Source organism: Megalobrama amblycephala, linkage group LG24, assembly GCF_018812025.1.
Source record: "Megalobrama amblycephala isolate DHTTF-2021 linkage group LG24, ASM1881202v1, whole genome shotgun sequence".
Lineage (NCBI taxonomy): Eukaryota > Metazoa > Chordata > Actinopteri > Cypriniformes > Xenocyprididae > Megalobrama > Megalobrama amblycephala.
The window spans coordinates 10,645,266-10,666,533 of NC_063067.1; the positions used below are offsets into that span (position 1 = coordinate 10,645,266).

Consider the following 21,268-nt stretch of genomic DNA (forward strand, 5'->3'; position numbering starts at 1 on the left):
AATGAGTAGAATGAAGCCGGAGTCAGCGCATCAAGAGCCACCACACTCAGACATCTTCAGGAAAAGGACTACCAAGCCACTTCTGAAACAGAAACAACGTCAGAAGCATCTTACCTGGGCTAAGGAGAAAAAGAACTGGACAGTGGTCAAAAGTCCTCTTTTTCAGATAAAAGTAAATTTTGCATTTCATGTTGAAATCATGGTCCCAGAGTCTGAGGGAAGACTGGAGAGGCACAGAATCCAAGCTGCTTGAAGTCTAGTGGGAAGTTTCTGAAGTTAGTAATGATTTGGGGGGCCGTGACATTTGCTGGTGTTGGTCCATTGTGTTTTATCAAGTGCAAAGTCAATGCAGCCATCTTCCAGGAGATTTTGGAGCACTTTATGCTTCCATCTGCTGACAAGCTTTATGGAGATGCTGATTTCCTTTTCCAGCAGGACTTTAGCACCTGCCCACAGTGCAAAAACCACTTCCAAGTGGTTTGCTGACCATGATATTACTGTGCTTTATTGGCCAGCCAACATGCCTGACCCCTGAATCTATGGGATATTTTCAAGAGAAAGATGAGAAACAGTCGATCCAACAATATACAGATGATCTGAAGGCTCAATAGTGCCTCAGCAGTGCCACAGGCTGATCACTTCCATGCCACACTTCACTGATGCTGTAATTTGTGCTAGGAGCAAGTCATTTGCTGTAATATGTGCTGCCGACCAAATATTTAGTGTACAAATGAACATACTTTAAAGAACTTGAACTTTTCTGTTTTGCAAATCCATTTTTTGATTGATCTTAGGAAATATTCTAATATTTTGAGATACTGGATTTTGGATTTTCATGAGCTGTACGCTCTAATCATCAAAATTGAAAAAAAAAAAAACTTTTGAAATGTTTTACTTTACATGTAGGGAATCTAGAATATATGAAAGTTTCATTTTTAAAAATATTTTACAATAAAAAAAAAAAAGAACTTTTTTGATGATATTCTAATTATATGACCAGCACCTGTATGTGAGCTATGGAGGAGGACAAGATTATTGTCTGTCAAATCTATCATGACTTCATAAGACGTAAGCCTACATTAGTAAATGAATCGTATGGTCCTCCTTTTTTAATGGTGTTTTATTGTGTATTTTTGCCCTTTTTGAGCTTGATGAACCGCTGTTGTGATATTTACTGTAATTATGACAAAGTCATTAATTAACTTCATGATGCATTTTAATAACTATAGCACTGCAACGCTTATGATAGTACTCTTACCAGACCAAAAAAATATACAATAACCAACATATACATCATACGACAATAAGCAGCTGAGGGTTAGATTGTATTTTGTGTGAGAATAAATGGTTTGTAGTCCATTAATGTGACCTACAGTACAGCAAACACAGATAAATACAGAGAAAATGGTGCTATAGAAAATAAAATATGAGAATTAGTGGCAACTATCAGTGATATCAAACACTAAGTAACAAAGCATTGTGGAAGTTCTTGATGCTCAACATCTCTTCAGCAGATGTCTATGCTAAGTAAATCTGTGTGAATTGATCCTGAATGTTATTTTATTAACTGAACATGAGTTTGCTCAGCAAAGCAAGCTTCCATCAACTCTCTTACGTCTTCTTATCAACATGATAAACACATCAAGACATCTTTGCTTGGCTTCCTCTCATGTGATTTGTGGATTTGAAAAACAAATCTGATTGGCACTTTTTCTGTAAACCCCCAGAAACACTGTTTTACCTTTAAAACACACCTATATACATCATTTCCAGCCTGTCTAACAGATTAAATGAATCATAGTCTCAGTCCGTCTATGTAAAAAGTGGTTTAATCAGACACCATGAGCTCTATGCAAAAGAGTAGATGGCCACAGGAGATGTGGGCTCAGAGCTGTCATGGTACGGGCTCCTGTCGATGTTCCTCTTACTGACACCAGTGTACTCTCCGATAAAGGAGCCATCCTCGTTAAACTCGATCTCTTCCCCTTCACCGTACTCCATGAGGCTGTCGTCACTGTTCGTTCTCCTGCCAATGTGCTCGATCGCACCTTGACTGCGTCCCTGTCGACTTTCCTCCTCACTACAGGGGAAATGATTCATTTGAGATGAGTTTTAAAGGTAAGGATATCTCCATTGTTCCAAATAATGTTTGAAACGAGATACATACCGTCTGCTATAGGGCATGGTGGACACTCGTGCTATCCTGCAGTAGATATAGAAGTCAAAACATCACAATTCATATAATGTAAACAAAGCCATGACATATAAAACACAAAAAACATGACAACAATACTATTGTTAAACACTATACTGTTCAAAAGTTTGGGATCAGGTAAGACTTTTTAATGTTTTTGAAAAGAAGTCGCTTATGCTTACTTATTTGATCAAAAATACAGTAAAAACAGTAATATTGTGAAATATTATTTCAATTAAAATAAACTATCTGAATATATTGACATGTTTATTCATGTGATATCAAAGCTGAATTTTCAGCATCATTACTCCAGTCTTCGGTGTCACATGATGATCATTCTAATATACTGATTTTTTTCAGGATTCTTTGATAAATAGAAATCACAAAAGAACAGCATTTATTTGAAACAGAAATCTAGTTTATAAATGTCTTTACTGATACTTTTGATCAATTTAAAAGGAACACTCCACTTTTTTAAAAAAATAGGCTCATTTTCCAACTCCCCTAGAGTTAAACAGTTGAGTTTTACCGTTTTCGAATCCATTCAGCCGATCTCTGGGTCTAGTGGTACCACTTTTAGCATAGCTTAGCATAGTTCATTGAATCCAATTAGACCGTTAGCATCTCGCTCAAAAATGACCAAAGAGTTTCAATATTTGCCCCATTTAAAAATTGACTCTTCTGTAGTTACACTGTGTACTAAGACTGACGGAAAATGAAAAGTTGCGATTTTCTAGGCCGATATGGCTAGGAACTATACTCTCATTCTGGCGTAATAATCAAGGAACTTTGCTGCCGTACCATGGGTGCAGCAGGCGCAATGATATTACGCACCTCCTCTCACAAATGTCTCCATAGTTGCAAGGCATACTCCCTGTGCAAGCAGGGGGTCACAGGCGGTGCGTAATATCATTGCGTCTGCTGCACCCATGGTACGGCAGAAAAATTCCTTGATTATTACGCTGGAATGAGAGCATAGTTCCAAGCCATATCAGCCTAGAAAATCGCAACTTTTCATTTTCCGTCGGTCTTAGTACACGATGTAACTACAGAAGAGTCAAGTTTTAAATGGGACAAATATTGAAACTCTTTGGTCATTTTTGAGCGACATGCTAACGGTCTAATCAGATTCAATGAACTATGCTAAGCTATGCTAAAAGTGTTACCGCCAGACCCGGATATCGGCTGAATGGATTTGAAAATGGTAAAACTCAACTGTTTAACTCTAGGGGAGTTGGAAAATGAGCCTATTTTCAAAAAAAGTGGAGTGTTCCTTTAAAGGTGCAGTGTGTAAATTTTAGCAGCCTCTAGAGGTGAGGTTGCGAAATTGCAACCAACGGCTCAGTCCACCACTCTCCCCTCCCTTTCAAAGCACATAGAGAAGCTACGGTGGACAAAGATGTCATCGTCTGAAACAGCAGAGAGTAGCCAGTCAAGCAAACGCACTCTGTAGAGCAGTTTGTCCGTTTAGGGCTACTGTAGAATCATGACGGTGCAAAATGGCGACTTCGATGCAAGGGGACCTGCGGTGTATGTCGATAGAAATGGCTCATTCTAAGTTAATAAAAACCATAACGGTTCATTATGTAAGGTCTTTATACACCACTGAAAACATAGTTATGTATATTATATTGCATTTCTGTCGAAAGATCCTCCTAAATATTACACACTGGACCTTTAAAGCATCCTTGGTGTATAAAAGTATCAATTTACCAAACTTTTGAATGGTAGTGTAAAAACATTAATTGTAGTTAAACAAATAAGACAATTTAAAAAGGTCAACACTTGTTATATATGACATTTATCATACCTCTCAAGAGACCTTCAGCGGTCCAATCGCAACAGACATAAAAAAAAAATAAAGGAGGAATGAAGAAAGTGAGAAATGTTTGATGGATGGAGTGATGAATTATGAATTGGGAGGGGGGAAAGGGACAAATTATTGTGGCATACATTATAATACTCCAAATCAACCTTTGCTAATGTGATTATGTTATGATGTAAATGATAGGATTAATTAATTTTTCTCCCTTTAGTGTTTCTCACATGCTGTTTTCATGTAAGTGCATCACTGAAAATAAACTGTGCCGCCTGTAGTAAATAAACTTAAGAAAACTTTTAACATTTTTAAAATCAAATATAAAGTCCTGGGATTTTACATAGAGCTTCTCATCAAACGCAGTCACCTGTAATCAAACGTTCCATTCTCTCTATCATCCATTGGCTCCAGTGCAAAGTCCTTCTTGTCCCGCACTTACAAAAACAAACAGACAAAAGAATATTATATTATATTATATTATATATAATGCATAATAATGAATTTTTGTAACTTGTCTCATGTAATTTCTATCGCACCTGGGTACTTTCCTCCTCGGCTCCTCTTGATGAAAAAGACTATGAGCATAATGAGAACGAGGAGAGCAATCGCACACATTAAGCCAATGAACCAGCCCTGCGTCACAATGTCCACTTGGTCCCGGGTATATTCTGTTCAAGCACACAGGCGGTCATGCAGACATGTTAGGAATCATTGTAAGTTTACAGAACAATGATCTTATGAACAATGTAGCCGAAAAATTACCCTCAGTTGTAAAATGGGGCGATTCCTCTGTGAACGCCTCCCCGACTCCAGCCTCGGTTTGTGCTGCCAATGAGAACTTGTATCGAGTGTATCGGTCCAAACGGCGCAGAGAGAAGTATGTGATGTTAGGAGGAATGTATTCCACTTGGATTCTGTCCCCCAGAGTGATGTTCACTACAGAGAAAATATCATCAGTCTTATAGGTTTAAATAAATGATGTGTCAAATTGTCATTTTATAGTGAGAAACATCAAAATGTTAATTAATACCTTAACTGTCACCGTCCCGCAAGCAGGAAGCTTGGCATAGTTTTAATTGCCTTTTTTGTATCACATATTTTAGTAATCATCATAAATTAGACATAAATTTTAAGCTTAAAAACCCAGAATTCATCCTGTGAAAACCGTTTTGAAATTGGACATTGGTTTACCATGGAAACGGTACTTAAATCGGGCTCTTCCCCCTAGTGGGCGTTGTCATATTTCATATTACAAAATTTTCTAATCTTGACAAAACACATATCATCGGAAAGGTCTGAATCTCAAACTTTCATATTTGGTGTCTGTTTTGTGATAGAAGTGGTATTTGGATAGAAATGCATTAATTTGTTACAGGAGAAAGCATTAAAAAAAAGTTCAATGGAATGTGGATGACGCCCAGTGGCTATTTTTGGTACAACACCTAAACAAAATCTCATGGGAACTTTATTTTTGGAACACAACTTAAACACATGGCTTTGATTTTATATCAATTTCAGAGTAAAAATTATTTTGTAAAATGGTCCCACTTTATATTAAGTGGCCTTAACTACTATGTACTTACATCAAAAAATAAGTACAATGTACTTATTGGGTTCATATTGAATTGCAAAACACATTTGCAGCTATTGAGGTGGGATACGGGTAAGGTTAGGGAAAGCTTTGGTGGTATGGGTAGGTTTAAGGGTAGGGGTAAGGGTTAAGGGATGGGTCAACAGTGTAATTACAAATTAAAATCCATAAATTAATTACAGATGTAATTACATGCAGGTGTTTTTAAAATATAAGTACAATGTAAAAACATGTATGTACACAATAAGTGCATTGTATCAAATGATTAATTTAAATGTAAGTACATAGTAGTTAAGGCCACTTAATATAAAGTGGGTCCCAAGACGAAACTTAAGTCTGTTTTAAAAGCATTCTTGAATTTTCTACGATTTAAGTTTGGATAGTGCATTTTCACATCTATGCTCAAAAAGGGGTGTGACAGTTAAGAGGTTAAAAAAAAAATCTATAAAATAAAATGTTGCAGAAAAATGTTGTACAAATAATGGGGGGAAAGACATGCAGGAACATGAAGGGTTTGAGTGCAAAATGTGGGACACAACTATTACATAATATTATGTTTTTGGTCATTAAAATCAATTAATAATTAAAGTTTGTTACTACAGTGAAATGAATATTAATTCAACAGATTATGCAACAATTATGATTTGGCATGATAAATTTTATGTAATGTACATATATAGTATTGCCTGAAAAATCCAGCCTCACCGCTGTACCAGCGGATGAGTCTGGTCGGCCATTGAATCAATTCGATTTCTAGGGCGGAGCAAATCCGAGCAAACAGGAAGCGGAGTAAACCAATCAGAGAAGGGCGAATATGACGTTAGCAAAGCGACAAGAGAGTCAACAGCGAAAAGTAAATAATTCATGTGTTTTTGGTCATTTAAAACTGAATTCACGGCTGAATAGAACAAACTCTCGGGTCTCCCATGCACAGTCTTTGTTGATATTGAAGGGACTTTCGCCGCACTAGAGTGACGCTGTTTGCGTCACTGAAATAAACGAATCTGATTGCACGCTACGGTTTGGAGTTGACTCGAATCGCGACGGAGGGTGGACTGACCAGACTGATATATCTTGTAGAAGATATATCAGTCTGGCCTTGCCAGGCAATATATAGTACAGTTTAAAAGTTTGGAGTCAGTAAGATTTTATAAAGAAATAATATAAAGAGATAAAGAAATTAATATTTTAATATTTAGCAAGGATGCATTCAATTTATAATGCTCCAAATGATTTCCATTTCAAATACATTTTCTTTTGAACTTTCTATTCATCAAAGAATCCTGAATTGTATCTTGTTAAAAAAAATTAAGCCACTCAACATCAACATTGATAATAAATGTTTCTTGAGCAGAAAATGAACATATTAGAATGTTTTCTGAAGGATCATGTGACACTGAAGACTGGAGAAATGATGCTGAAAATTCAGCTTTGTCATCACAGGAATAAATTATATTTTAAAAAGTACAATTTTAGAACTATATTGCTGTTTTTACTGTATTTGTGATCAAATAAATGCAGCCTTGGTGAGCATAAGAGGCTTCCTTTAAAAAAAAAAAAAAAAAACAGGATTTGTGCCTCTGCTTTAAATAAAAGTCATGGGACACCAAAGTGATGTAAGTGCACTTACACATCTGATATTTGAGAATGTACCCAGTCAGAATGCCATTGGGTTCTGCAGGTTCCTCCCAGTCCAGATAAATGGTGTCATAGTGCCGGTGCATGATCCTGAACGACCTGGGAACCGTGGGCACTAGAGTGGAGAAACGCATGTATGAAGTCATGCCTGTATGTGTTGGACTTGTCATAATGTTAACTGTGTAAACAGTTTCATACCTCCTTCAGGTGTCTGAAACTCAATGGTGTTGCTGGGTGGACCCTCGTAGCGGTTATTGGCCACTACAATATACATCTTGTAGTTGCTATACGGGACAAGACCAGTCAGGGTCCCAGACAGACGCGGTCCATTAGCTTTAAAACTCTTGGTCTTAATCCTCCTGCTCACAATGTGCCAGGGCAGTCGACTGCTCTCTCTCCAGTAATAAACCTGAGAAACCAAACACAGCTCTATCAGCGGCCCATATTATTTACTGTATGGATATGAACTGACCTGTGCAACGAAGAAGCCATACTTTGTACTCCTTTATTTCACCCATGATGTCGGCTCGTGCCACTGGTTCCCAATTGACCGTCAGCTCTGTGCTTTCAATGTCTGACACCCCCAGATCAGACGGAGCGGCAACAGGACCTGTTAGAGAAACCCAATATGAGTTAAACACTGACCAAAATTTCTTTTGTTATGTACAGGTGCTGGTCATATAATTAGAATATCGTGAAAAAGTTAATGAAACTTTCATTTATACTAGATTCCCTACATGTAAAGTAAAACATTTCAAAAGTTTTTTTTTTTTTTTTTTTTTAATTTGTTGATTAGAGCGTACAACTCATGAAAGTCCAAAATCCAGTATCTCAAAATATTAGAATCTTTACATTTGAGTTTCATTAAATGACCATCCCTACAGTATTAATTCCGGGTATCTCTTGTTCTTTGAAACCACACTAATGCGGAAGACTGCTGACTTGGCAATGGTCCAGGAGACAATCATTGACACCCTCCACAAAGAGAGTAAGTCACAGATGGTCATTACTGAATGTGGTGGCTGTTTACAGAGTGATGTATCAAAGCATATTGAATGCAAAGTTGACTAGAAGGAAGAAATTGGGTAGGCAAAGGTGCACAAGCAACAGGGATGACCACAAGCTTGAGAATACTGTCAAGTAAAGCCGATTCAAACACTTGGGAGAGCTTCACAATGAGTAGAATGAAGCCGGAGTCAGCGCATCAAGAGTCACCACACTCAGACATCTTCAGGATAAAGGACTACCAAGCCACTTCTGAAACAGAAACAATGTCAGAAGCTTCTTACCTGGGCTAAGGAGAAAAAGAACTGGACAGTGAACAGTGGTCGAAAGTCCTCTTTTCAGATACAAGTAAATTTTGCATTTCATGTTGAAATCATGGTCCCAGAGTCTAAAGGAAGACTGGAGAGGCGCAGAATCCAAGCTGCTTGGAGTCTAGTGTGAAGTTTCTGAAGTTAGTAATGATTTGGGGGGCCGTGACATCTGCTGGTGTTGGTCCATTGTGTTTTATCAAGTGCAAAGTCAAAGCAGCCATCTTCCAGGAGATTTTGGAGCACTTTATGCTTCCATCTGCTGACAAGCTTTATGGAGATGCTGATTTCCTTTTCCAGCAGGACTTTAGCACCTGCCCACAGTGCAAAAACCACTTCCAAGTGGTTTGCTGACCATGATATTACTGTGCTTTATTGGCCAGCCAACATGCCTGACCCCTGAATCTATGGGATATTATTCAAGACAAAGATGAGAAACATTCGATCCAACAATATACAGATGATCTGAAGGCTCAACAGTGCCTCAGCAGTGCCACAGGCTGATCACTTCCATGCCACACTTCACTGATGCTGTAATTTGTGCTAGGAGCAAGTCATTTGTGGTAATATGTGCTGCCGACCAAGTATTGAGTGCACAAATGAACATACTTTAAAGAACTTGAACTTTTCTGTTTTGAAAATCCATTTTTTGATTGATCTTAGGAAATATAGATATTATAATATTTTGAGATACTGGATTTTGGACTTTCATGAACTGTACGCTCTAATCATCAAAATGTAAAAAAAAAAAACTTTTGAAATGTTTACTTTACATGTAGGGAATCTAGAATATATGAACGTTTCATTTTTAAAAATAATTTACAATAAAAAAAATGAACTTTTTCACGATATTCTAATTATATGACCAGCACCTGTATGCACCGAACCGATCTGGTTACTTGAGTACATGTGAACTTACGGTCCTCCCCAGAGTAACCAATCACAACAGGGGATTCTGGGCCATAGCCGAAGAAGTTGATGGCCTGAACTTTAATTTCATAGGGCGTGAAGGTATCAGTGTCATAGATGATGTAGCTACACCACCAGTACGTTGTGTAGTTCTTCCACTCCTCCCTTGAATCCCTCCGTCTCCACCAAACCATATAGCCCAGTTTCGGCCCATTCCATTCTCTGTACTCCAGTGGCTTCAGACACAGCAAAAAACATCATAGTTAATATAAATGACATGCATGTGATTACATCACAGTTAACACCTTTGACTAAAATGATCGCCATCCATCAATCATCAGTGCATCACCTCCCAGCTGATTTCCATGTTATTTCTGAACACTCCACTTCCAAATCCTTGGATGTTTCTTGGGATGGCATCAGGCACTAAAGACACAAAACATAAATTGACATAACATGACATAACATGACATGACATAACATAACATAACAGAAAAAGGACCTACCAGCTCCTCCAGTCTGGTAGTATGCAGATGGCCAGCTGGGTTTACTGGGTCCTATGCCATTTACAGCAATGACCCGAAATCGGTACTCTACGAATGGTGTTAGCTGTAAAACGACAGAGTTCAGGTTCCCTGGATAACTAGTCAGGTTCTTCCAGCCGCTCGGTATTAGCCAATAGTCTGCAAGGAGATCTTCAGTATACTGAACCAGGTACTCTAAAAGAGAATTAATTCAGAATTATGCCATTGTTAAGACAGATTGTTTGGAATTTTTGTTTGCATCTATGTTTGTGTGTACCTTTAATAGGATTGTGATTGCTCAGTCCTGGAATCCATGTGAGTCTGACGCTCCTCTCTGATGGGTCTGATATCTCCAAATCAGTGGGCGGGTCTGGACGGTCTAAAAGCAAAAGTATACATGAATAATATGCTCATGTTTATACTGTACACATGTATAGAGAGAGTATATGTGCTGGTACCCATAACAATGAGTTTGGCCGAGGCAGTGACCTCCTCCAGTTCACTTTTAACCCTGCAGGTGTAGACGCCTTCATCTCTTCTGTACACATCAGCAATGCTCAGAGAATCCTCATCCTTTGTCATCCTACACAACACAAAGCAGTCAGATACAGTAAACCAAAAGAATAATTAATAACCCTTCCCACATGCCTGTGGTCAGATTCAACTGCTTATTGTGTTTACCTTCTTCCTAAGATCAAGAACGTCTTGTCCTTAAGCCAAGTAACGGTAACGTCCAGAGTCGGGTCAAATTTAATCTTACAATCAAAGCGAGCCAGACTCCCTCTTATGACTACAGTATTGTGTGGGGCACGAACAATTTTAATGGGCTCTATAAAAAATAAAAATAAAAATGCAATCTTTTAACAAGCACGTCAATTGCATCTTATTTTATTATGATATATACAATACATATGTAAGTAAAATGGAGAATCAAACATCTATAAAGCAACAATTTAGCATTTTTTTAAATGGACACCAGTGCATTTAAAATATAGGTATTTTTATCAGAAATTTCAAAGTAGGATCTGTTCCAGAAACTGACCTTTGACCTCTAGTTGGACCTCCTTCTCATCTCGTCCAATGACATTGCTTGCAACACACACATACGATCCCTGATCTTGTAGCTTTGTGTTTCTGATTTCCAATGTACCATTTGGAAGAATCTCGTAATGATTTCCCTCTAAGGTACCTAGTCCTCCTTTTGACCTACAGTATATACACGCATTGTTTAGAAACTTTTTGTGTGCGCTTAAAGGTGCCCTAGATTCAAAAATGTAATTTACCTCGGCATAGTTAAATAACAAGAGTTCAGTACATGGAAAAGACATACAGTGAGTCTCAAACTCCATTGTTTCCTCCTTCTTATATAAATCTCATTTGTTTAAAAGACCTCCGAAGAACAAGCGAATCTCAACATAACACCGACTGTTACGTAACAGTCGGGGTGTATGCCCCCAATATTTGCATATGCCAGCCCATGTTCCCAACATTATGAAAGGCATTAGACAAGGGCAGAACGTCTGGATGTGCACAGCTGAATCATCAGACTAGGTAAGCAAGCAAGGACAATAGCAAAAAATGGCAGATGGAGCAATAATAACTGAACATGATGATATTTTTAGTGATATTTGTAAATTGTCTTTCTAAATGTTTCGTTAGCATGTTGCTAATGTACTGTTAAATGTGGTTAAAGTTACCATCGGTTATTACTGTATTCACAGAGACAAGAGAGCCGTCGCTATTTTCATTTTTAAACACTTGCAGTCTGTATAATGCATAAACACAACTTCATTCTTTATAAATCTCTCCAACAGTGTAGCATTAGCCGTTAACCACGGAGCATAGCCTCAAACTCATTCAGAATCAATGTAAACATCAAAATAAACACTGTACTTACGCGATTAGACATGCTGCATGACAAACACTTTGTAAAGATTCATTTTGAGGGTTATATTAGCTGTTTGAACTTTTTTTATGTTGTTTAAGGCAAGCTCGAGCTCTTGGGGCGTGGAGCACGAGATTTAAAGGGCCACACACCCTGAATCGGCTCATTTCTAATTATGCCCAAAAATAGGCAGTTAAAAAAATGAATAAAAAAAAAAAATCTTTATTTTAGACTTATTCAAAAAAAAAGTTCTAGGGCACCTTTAAATTTTGAAATCATTTATGCTGTTACTCCTCATTTTGTTCATTCACACCATCACAATAGACATATGTTTTGTTTTGTTTTTATCCTTGTATTTAAAAATTCAAAAGTAAAAACAGACAAGTTTTGGGAAATAGTGAAGATAAATGATAGTAAGACAGTATATTTACCACCGCAGGGCAGGTTTAGGAGAGCCAAAATATGGGCAGTCTAAATGAGTATTATTGCCTTCTGTTGTCTTAACTAGTTCATCTCTGGGACCCAGCAGACGAGGCTTCATATCTGCAGACAACATTGTAAAGTTGAAAGTACTGCTAATGGTGCATGTAAATGCTAGTGTTTTTCAATCCAGCCTCTTCTAGCTCTTACCCATTACGGCCAAGAAAGCATTTGCCATGATATAGCCATACTGGTTTGAAGCATTGCACTGGAACACAGCAGCACTGTCTGGAACCACACCATTAAAAATCAAAGTGTCTCCTGAAACCTGCCTGCCTGGACTCTTAGGAGCATCTAAAGAGAACACAGAAAGAGTGAGCGGTAAAAAGCTTTGCAGTGCACCTGTTTGCTCATGAAGCGCTGTTTTTCTCACCACTGATTGGCTCTCCATTAACCAGCCACTGTATCTGGGGTCGAGGAATACCATCAGCTCTACACACTATACTACCGCTGTCATCACGAGACAGAACCAGACTCTCAGGCTTCTCCACCCAGAACGGAACCGCTGCAAAAGAGAATGGAGAATAGATGTTTATCTTCATTTTGTGATTCTTAAAGGAATACTGAAAATAAAATTGTGTCATTATTTATTCATCTTCATATTTTTTCAAACCTGTATGCTGTATTTTTTTTCTTTCTGTGGAACATGAAAAAACATGAAATGTTTTGGTATAGATTTGATAAATAAACTAGTTGTTGACTGAAAACATTCCACTCTACTGAAATTCCCAAATTATACTACAGATTAAAAGCCTGGGGTAAGATTTTATATATATATATATTTTTTAAAGAATTTAATACTTTTATTCAGCAAGGATGCATTAAATTGATCAAAAATGATGGTAATATTATTACAAAATGTTATTGTTGTTGTTGATTTCTATTTCAAACAAATGCTGTTCTTTTGAACTTTCTATTCATCGAAGAATCCTGAAAAATGTATCATGGTTTCCACAAAAATATTAAGCAGTTTTCAACACTGATAACAATAATGTTTCTTGAGCATCAAATAAGCATTTCTGAAGGATTTTGAACACCTATTTTAAATGGTATTTTAAATAATGTTTATGATCAAATAAATGCAGCCTGGCTGAGCATAAGAGACTTCTTTCAAAAACATTAACAACAAATCTTACCAACTCCAAACTTTTAAGTGGTACTCTGAATATAACACCAGGTGTAACATAATTTATGTTTAATGATGTTTTAAATGTCCAATATGATGTGATGTCTTGAAAATGTGTGATATTTGATTTAAAGGTGCCCTAGAACTTTTTTTTAAAAGATGTAATACAAGTCTAAGGTGTCCCCTGAATGTGTCTGTGAAGTTTCAGCTCAAAATACCCCATAGATTTTTTTAATTCATTTTTTTAACTGCCTATTTTGGGGCATAATTAGAAATGAGCCGATTCAGGGCGTGTGGCCCTTTAAATCTGGTGCTCCATGCCCCAAGAGCTCGCGCTTGCCTTAAACAACATAAAAAAAGGTCACACAGCTAATATAACCCTCAAAATGGATCTTTACAAAGTGTTCGTCATGCAGCATGTCTAATCGTGTAAGTACAGTGTTTATTTTGATGTTTATATTGATTCTGAATGAGTTTGAGGCTATGCTCCGTGGCTAACGGCTAATGCTACACTGTTGGAGAGATTTATAAAGAATGAAGTTGTGTTTATGAATTATACAGTCTGCAAGTGTTTAAAAATGAAAATAGCGACGGCTCTTGTCTCCGTGAATACAGTAAGAAATGATGGTAACTTTAACCACATTTAACAGTACATTAGCAACATGCTAACGAAACATTTAGAAAGACAATTTACAAATATCACTAAAAATATCATGTTATCATGAATCATGTCAGTTATTATTGCTCCATCTGCCATTTTTGCTATTGTCCTTGCTTGCTTACCTAGTCTGATGATTCAGCTGTGCACAGATCCAGATGTTCTGCCCTTGTCTAATGCCTTTCATAATGTTGGGAACATGGGCTGGCATATGCAAATATTGGGGACATACATATTAATGACGTAACAGTCGGTGTTATGTTGAGATTCGCCTGTTCTTCAGAGGTCATTTAAACAAATGAGATTTATATAAGAAGGAGGAAACAATGGAGTTTGAGACTCACTGTATGTCATTTCCATGTACTGAACTTTTGTTCAATTCAATTTTTGAATCTAGGGCACCTTTAAAAGCTACAATAAAGCTGTGATTTTCAGAGAATAATGGCTTAAAATTTGGTTTGTTTCTCACACATCAATAACAAATGCCTTGAAAAATTGAAATATGTAGCACAAATTGTGTCAATGTAAGGAAAAGAGCAGCGTGAACATTCTTCAAATTTGTGTTCCATAGAAAAAAATGGCTGCATATGGATTTAAAGGCTTGGTTCACCCCAAAATGAAAATTCTGTCATTAATTACTCACCCTCATATCGTTCCAAACCCGTAAGACCTTAGTTAATCTTCAGAACACAAATGAAGATCTTTTTGATGAAATCTGAGAGATGTCTGTCCCTCCATTGACAGCCTTTGCAACTACCACTTTGATGCTTCAAAAAGATCATAAAGAGATCGGAAAACTAATCGAGTGGTTTAGACGTGACCAATGAAGTTCATTCTCGTGAGGTTTGTTCTCAAGCATCAAGCAGGTTCGGTTGAGCTTCCGTTTATGTTCGCTGATCAATGTTTACATGTGAGTAAAAGCCTAAATTAAATCTGTTCATCATAAAAAGCGATCAAGTCTCTTCAGAAAATTTGGACTTAACCGGTCAATTCATATGGATTAGTTGTACAATCTCTTTATGATCTTTTTGAAGCATCATAGTAGTAGTTGCAAAGGCAGCCACTGGAGGAACAGACATCTCTCAGATTTCATCAAAAAGATCTTCATTTGTGTTCTAAAGATAAACGAAAGTCTTACGGGTTTGGAACGACATCAAGGCGAGTAATTAATGACAGAATTTTCATTTTGGGGTAAACAAACCCTTTAAAACATCATAAAACAGAACAGATTATGACAGAATTGACATTTTTGGGTAAACCCACATAGTGACAGACATGAACAATAGAAATAAAGTAATGATGTATTCTACATTTGACCCTGACAGTGATGACGTGGTCCAGGCTGCCCATCCTATTTGAAGCGGTGCAGATGTAGTCTCCTCCATCATCCATGGAGATCTTCTTTATTCTAAGAGTCTTATTAAAATTCTCCAACTTCTTTCCAGTCATAGACATCTCCTCCCAATCTTTAGTCCATTTGATGGAGGGAGTCGGACTACAACGTTAAGAGAGAATCAGAGATACTAATTTCACAAGGCAATCCAAAAATCAACAGCATACAATGGCTTTCAGAAAACAGAGACGTCATCAAAATGCTTTAAAAACTCACACTCCAGCAGCAAAACACTCCAAAACAAGTTCTTCCCCCAGCATTGCAACTGTTGTGCTGACAGTTCCTTTGGGTTTCAGAAACTTGGGTGCCGTATGGGCTGCCATGCGAGCTACACAGACATTTGATAGGAAAATTTCAGACTTTACAAATCTGGCCAAAGCATCGGTGACTAGTTAGTGGATCAGTAAAGGCCTGTTGAGTGTTTAGACTGAAGAAACATAATAAAGAGTCCTAACTCACCATGTGTTAGACTGTTAGATGGTTTTAATCATGGTTCTTCCTCAACTGAACACACACAGAAAAAGGCACAGGTAGAAATATTAAATCAAATTTGCTAAAGTTTCATTCTAAAGCAGAATAAAAATAATTCCTCACACAGACCTGTGAGCACTTGCAGGATGAGGGGAGGTTTCTGCTGGATGGTGTTTGTGAAGGGGAAGCGGGCGACACATACGTAGTTCGTAAGAGCATCTTCTGCTACGATACTGGAGAAGTACAGATCTCCATTCTCTGCCTTTGACACTCGTCGATCCTGCCGGATTGGCGTCATAGCTATGGAATAAAGATGAACTTGAAAACAAAATACTGGATGTATATTTAAAGGCTTATTTAAGGTTCAACAAACATTAATAGACTTAAAATGAAGACTGGCGATATAAATAGACAACTGTTCAAAAGTTTGGGGGAGTTTTTTTTTTCTTGTGCTCATAAAGGCTGCATTTATTTGATCAAAAACACAATAATAATCAGGGGCAATTCTAGGATTTCAATATTAGGGGGCCTCAGACCCCAATGAGGGTGTGGTTTAAAAAAATAATTTAATACATTGTTTACTAGGGTAGGCATGAACAATACAGTAGGATCTACACTACCTGTCAAGTCAATCCCTGAATATTGAATTAATTTCTAAACATTTTAAATAACCAGCTAATATTCATTAAGAATATAGACACACTTTATATTACTGTAATCTAGATTGGCAATATGTAGGTAAAATATCTTTTAAATGTTTTTTTTTTCCAACACTTTTTAATGTTTTAAATACTATTTACATCAGTTTAGTAAAATTAACTTTAAAGAAGATCTACATGTATTATTTCATTCATGGAGATAACAGAAAATGTGCCGTGCTTTAGTGGAGGATTTCTACGGAAGAGGATTAGGGCCAAGCAATAATAAAAAAATAAAACCATCTCGAGATTAAAGTTGTTAAATTACGTGAAAAAAAGTTGTTAAATTTCGAGAAAAAGGTCCAGATAAAATGTTGAGAATAAACTCATTAAATTACAAGAAAAAAGTCATTAAATTACAAGAACAAATTCGTTAAATTACAAATTTGTTCTCATAATTTAACAACTTTTTTCTCCTAATTTAATGAGTTTATTCTCAACATTTTATCTCGAATTTGTTTTCATAATCTAACGACTTTTTTCTCGTAATTTAATGACTTTATTCTCAACACTTTATCTTGACTTTTTTCTCGAAAGTTAACGAGTTTTTTCTCGTAATTTAACAAGTTTATTCTCAACATTTTATCTCAACTTTTTTCTTGAAATTTAACGACTTTTTTCTCGTAATTTAACGAGTTTATTCTCAACATTTTATCTCGAATTTGTTCTCATAATCTAACGACTTTTTTCACGTAATTTAATGAGTTTATTCTCAACATTTTATCTCGACTTTTTTCTCGAAATTTAACAAGTTTTTTCTCGTACGAGCTTATTCTCAACATTTTATCTCGACTTTTTTCTCGAAATTTAACGAGTTTTTTCTCATAATTTAACAAGTTTATTCTCAACATTTTATCTCGACTTTTTTCTTGAAATTTAACGACTTTTTTCTCGTAATTTAATGAGTTTATTCTCGAGATGGTTTTATTTTTTTATTATTGCTTGGCCCTAATCCTCTTCCGTAGATTTCTGTCACTTGGTGGAAAACAAAAACATTTTTAACATGAAAATGACATGAAATTACCTCTATAACCAGTAGATAACTGCAGAGGACCACTTGTTGAAACTCATTAGTTTCATTTCCACTCCCTTTTATAGTTCTTTTAGCATGCCATGTTTTGCTTATGGATTTATTATAAAATTAATATTATAACAAATTTTAGCAAGTCTCATACCATTTATTTATTAGCTCTAAAAAAAATAAATTCTATTTGAATATGTTTTAAAATGTAATTTATTCTGGTGATGGCTAAACAAAATTTTCAGAATCATTACTCCAGTGTCACATTATCCTTCAGAAATCATTCTATTATGCTGATTTTCTGCTCAAGAAAGATTTCTAATTATTATTAATATTGAAAACAGTTGTGCTGCTTCATATTTTTGTGGAAAGTACAAAACATCTTTTTCAAGGTTCTTTGATGAATAAAATGTTCAAAGGAACAGCATTTATTTGGATATATAAATCTTTAAATGTCTTTACTGTGACTTTTGATCAATTTTAACTGAAAAAAAAAAAGTATTAATTTCTTTTTTTTTTTTTAAATCTTACTGACCCAAAACTTTTAAATTGTAATGCACATCCTAGTACTAAGCATTGACTACTAAAGTAACTCTACAGTCTTTCATATCAGATCCATCTGAGGCACATACTTACTGCTGTTCAGCCAGTAGGTGTCAGGTTTTGGAGGGCCTACTGGGGGATTGCAGGGAAGGATGAGAGGAAGTCCTACCACCACTGAGACTGGCTCCAGATACTCCTTCAACCAAGTACGGGCCTCTGAACAAAGCATTCATGTTTAACAATCTATAGACTAAATGTTATTGTTCAATATTAACAATTGCATGGCATGTACGTAAAGGCTTACTGGAGACGCGCAGATGGATGTGACTGGACAGAGCAGAGCCAAACTCATTAGTCGCTGTGCACTGATAGACACCTTCATAGTCATCAGGGCGACCCCAGAAGAAAATCTCTAATGTGCCAGAACGCCGTCTCATGCTGACCTGAGGATCCCGTGCCACATTCAGGTAAACCCCATCACGTGTCCATGTGAACCTATGTACAGTGTGTTATCTGTCAATCACACTTCCTCTAACACAACTGTCCAAAATTATTTTAATTTTCATTAAAACCGCATACATTTTACATTGAAATGAGTCCATTTTTAGCACCTTTTACACAAATAAATGCAAATCATTATAAGGTAATCAAGTATGTGTAATGAAAGAATTGGCATGTATAATTAAGTAATATGAAGTGGGACACTTACACTGGAGGTGGATTCCCGGTTGCCTCACACTCCACTATAATGGGGTCAACTGGATCTACTATGTGATCTTGAACACTCTCTTTAATGATCATTGGAGGTTGCCTGACTGTGAGGATATACATATAAAAATATAATGCTTTAACGAATTAAAAGGACAATGTATAGTAAATAATGCCATATACCCTTTGGTCACAAGGACTAAAGTTAAAATTGCAGTTCCTCACCCTCAGGAGGAATTTCCAAAGCAAAAATCCATGTTTGCTGTAGGATCGTAAGTATGACAGGAATCCTCCAACACTTCAGAGTTCTCATCGCTGCTGTGTACAGCATCCGTCTTGTTTTGAGCGAACATACGAGCACCAAAATACTCAAATATTGCCCTGCTTGCCTTGAGTCATCTTGTTTGAATGTAAAAAAAAAAGTTATTTCATAATTATTAGTGCTTTTGTATCATTTTGTAAGTGTTGAGTAGGAGTTAATGGTAAACTCTGAAAACGCTCTGTCGCATTAAAAATGAAGCAGGCAAACAAACAATTCCATATGCAAATAAACCCACTGCTATTATTGTAAGTCTCCGCCCCCTTCCGCTTTCCGCAACTGTGATTCGTTTCTCACAACAGAGCTATTTGCATTCACGCACCTGCGCATCCTGTGCGTAATTCTACTGCGTCAGTGTTCAAGGGGCGAACAAATACAAACACTTTTATCGTCGTATTTACTTCGTATTTTATATGAGTATGTTCAGTATAGTAGGCTATTATAAAAATGTATGTTTAAAGACATAAACACAAATACTATAAACACCCAAGATAAAAAAGACCCAAAACAAGAAAATATTCTACTACTTTGCATGAGTAATTAAGTACGATATACATATGCAAAAAATACATGGGGTCTGCTTGTAAAATAGCCCTGTTTACTGACTGAGTTCTACTTTTTAAGTTTCTTAAGTAAGTAAAGCTGAAAAACGTTACACTGGTGATCCAAGCTACTGTTCATTTGTGAAGGTAATATTCATCTAACAACATAATTATGCAAATTAACCTACCAACTCAACTGGAGTATCCAGAATTCACAAAATCTTCTTTATCTTTCTCAGCAGGTCATTTCACAATGCTAGGATAAAAATAAGGTAATTATAAGGTAAATATTCACATTTGTCAAGTAGTAGTACATCAGGAGATTGTTACCTTTTATATCATGTTTCCTCATTATGACGTTAATCTGTTATCATTGCCCATATTCCAAAAATGTAATTCCAATCTTAAATGTTTTGTTGTTGTTGCATTCAAAAAGGTCCAAAACAATGTCAATCCAAGCAGATGTTTTCTGTAATGTATACCTCTCCAACTAACATCCCTCTTCATTGTCTTCATCCATTTGCCCACTCTACCCATGAACCATGAATGACGTCCCACCCCCTCCATCTCTCTCTCTCTCTCTCTCTCTCTCTCTCTCTCTCTCTCTCTCTCTCTCTCTCTTTCTCTCTCTCAGTATAGTTAAGATGCCCACAAAATAAAGATGCAAAAATATATGGTGCTAGAGTGTCTTTATTGTAAAAATAATGTCTCAAGTATACAAGTCTTTATTTTATTATCTGAACTTATTCTTATCTTGTCATATTTACATTAGCAAAAGCCCTTAGGCCATAAATAGCCAAACTCAGCTGAAAGATATTTAGCATTCTTTTTGATTATGACATCAATGTGTGGGCCTCATTGTTTGGTCCTGAAAAACTAAGCTAACTCAATGAATGAAATGTTTGTTTCTCAGTGAAAATTAAAATGCGGTCATGAGTCTCGTGACTGCACATAAAAGAGATTCAGATCTACTTGCAATAAACTTCTTTTTTAATGCCCTTTTGTGCACCTTTATATTTTTACTTGAACTGTATAAAGCTTTAAACTTTGTTAACGTGAGTTAACAGAAACAGAATGTGAATGAACTCACAACGTCCCAGAAGGCAGAGCTTGACTCAGGAGAGAAGATGTAGGTGGAAACAGGATCTCAGCCACTGACACACATTCCCATCCCACATCAGCTCAGGCATCCAGGGACGCATAAAGTACTACATGCCATCTTACTGTACACTCCACAGATGAGCTAATATGATATTGAGTGTCACGAAAGAACAAAAAAGTTCTTGAGTCAGCTCAGTAAGTGAACAGAGACACAAGTATGATCTAATGGTGGTCATGTTCCCCAGCGCTTCAGTATCCTGAGCGGTGCATATGACATCAGCAGCGCTGCAGTGCCAAGCACCAAACTGTACAGCGCATGGCCTGAGCCTGAATGA

The 21,268-nt window shown here is 36.7% G+C and overlaps 1 protein-coding gene across 3 annotated transcripts; it reads right to left on the reverse strand.

Moving 5' to 3' along the window:
• Window positions 1-1,198: 1,198 nt before the first annotated feature.
• nfascb (neurofascin homolog (chicken) b) lies at window positions 1,199-20,379 on the reverse strand. Of its 3 annotated transcripts, XM_048178538.1 has the most exons (28): window positions 20,163-20,379; window positions 20,021-20,088; window positions 19,197-19,370; window positions 18,973-19,078; window positions 18,568-18,758; window positions 18,357-18,479; window positions 16,131-16,301; window positions 15,747-15,858; window positions 15,448-15,632; window positions 12,727-12,858; window positions 12,504-12,647; window positions 12,305-12,416; window positions 11,031-11,194; window positions 10,670-10,817; window positions 10,447-10,571; window positions 10,266-10,367; window positions 9,971-10,183; window positions 9,814-9,890; window positions 9,475-9,700; window positions 7,737-7,852; window positions 7,441-7,651; window positions 7,235-7,357; window positions 4,776-4,949; window positions 4,550-4,681; window positions 4,381-4,447; window positions 4,005-4,016; window positions 2,168-2,203; window positions 1,199-2,080 (listed from the first exon to the last, which is right to left on the reverse strand). In XM_048178538.1, the coding sequence occupies exons 3-28, from the start codon at window positions 19,300-19,302 to the stop codon at window positions 1,849-1,851; spliced, it is 3,540 nt and encodes a 1,179-aa protein (XP_048034495.1). In that variant the 5' UTR covers window positions 19,303-19,370; window positions 20,021-20,088; window positions 20,163-20,379; the 3' UTR covers window positions 1,199-1,848. The 3 variants fall into 3 exon arrangements, with proteins under 3 accessions (XP_048034495.1, XP_048034496.1, XP_048034497.1); XM_048178539.1 differs by lacking the exons at window positions 4,005-4,016; window positions 20,021-20,088; window positions 20,163-20,379 and having other exon boundaries at window positions 19,197-19,332; XM_048178540.1 differs by lacking the exons at window positions 18,357-18,479; window positions 18,568-18,758; window positions 18,973-19,078; ... (1 more) ...; window positions 20,021-20,088; window positions 20,163-20,379 and adding an exon at window positions 15,990-16,034 and having other exon boundaries at window positions 16,131-16,227.
• Window positions 20,380-21,268: the final 889 nt, after the last annotated feature.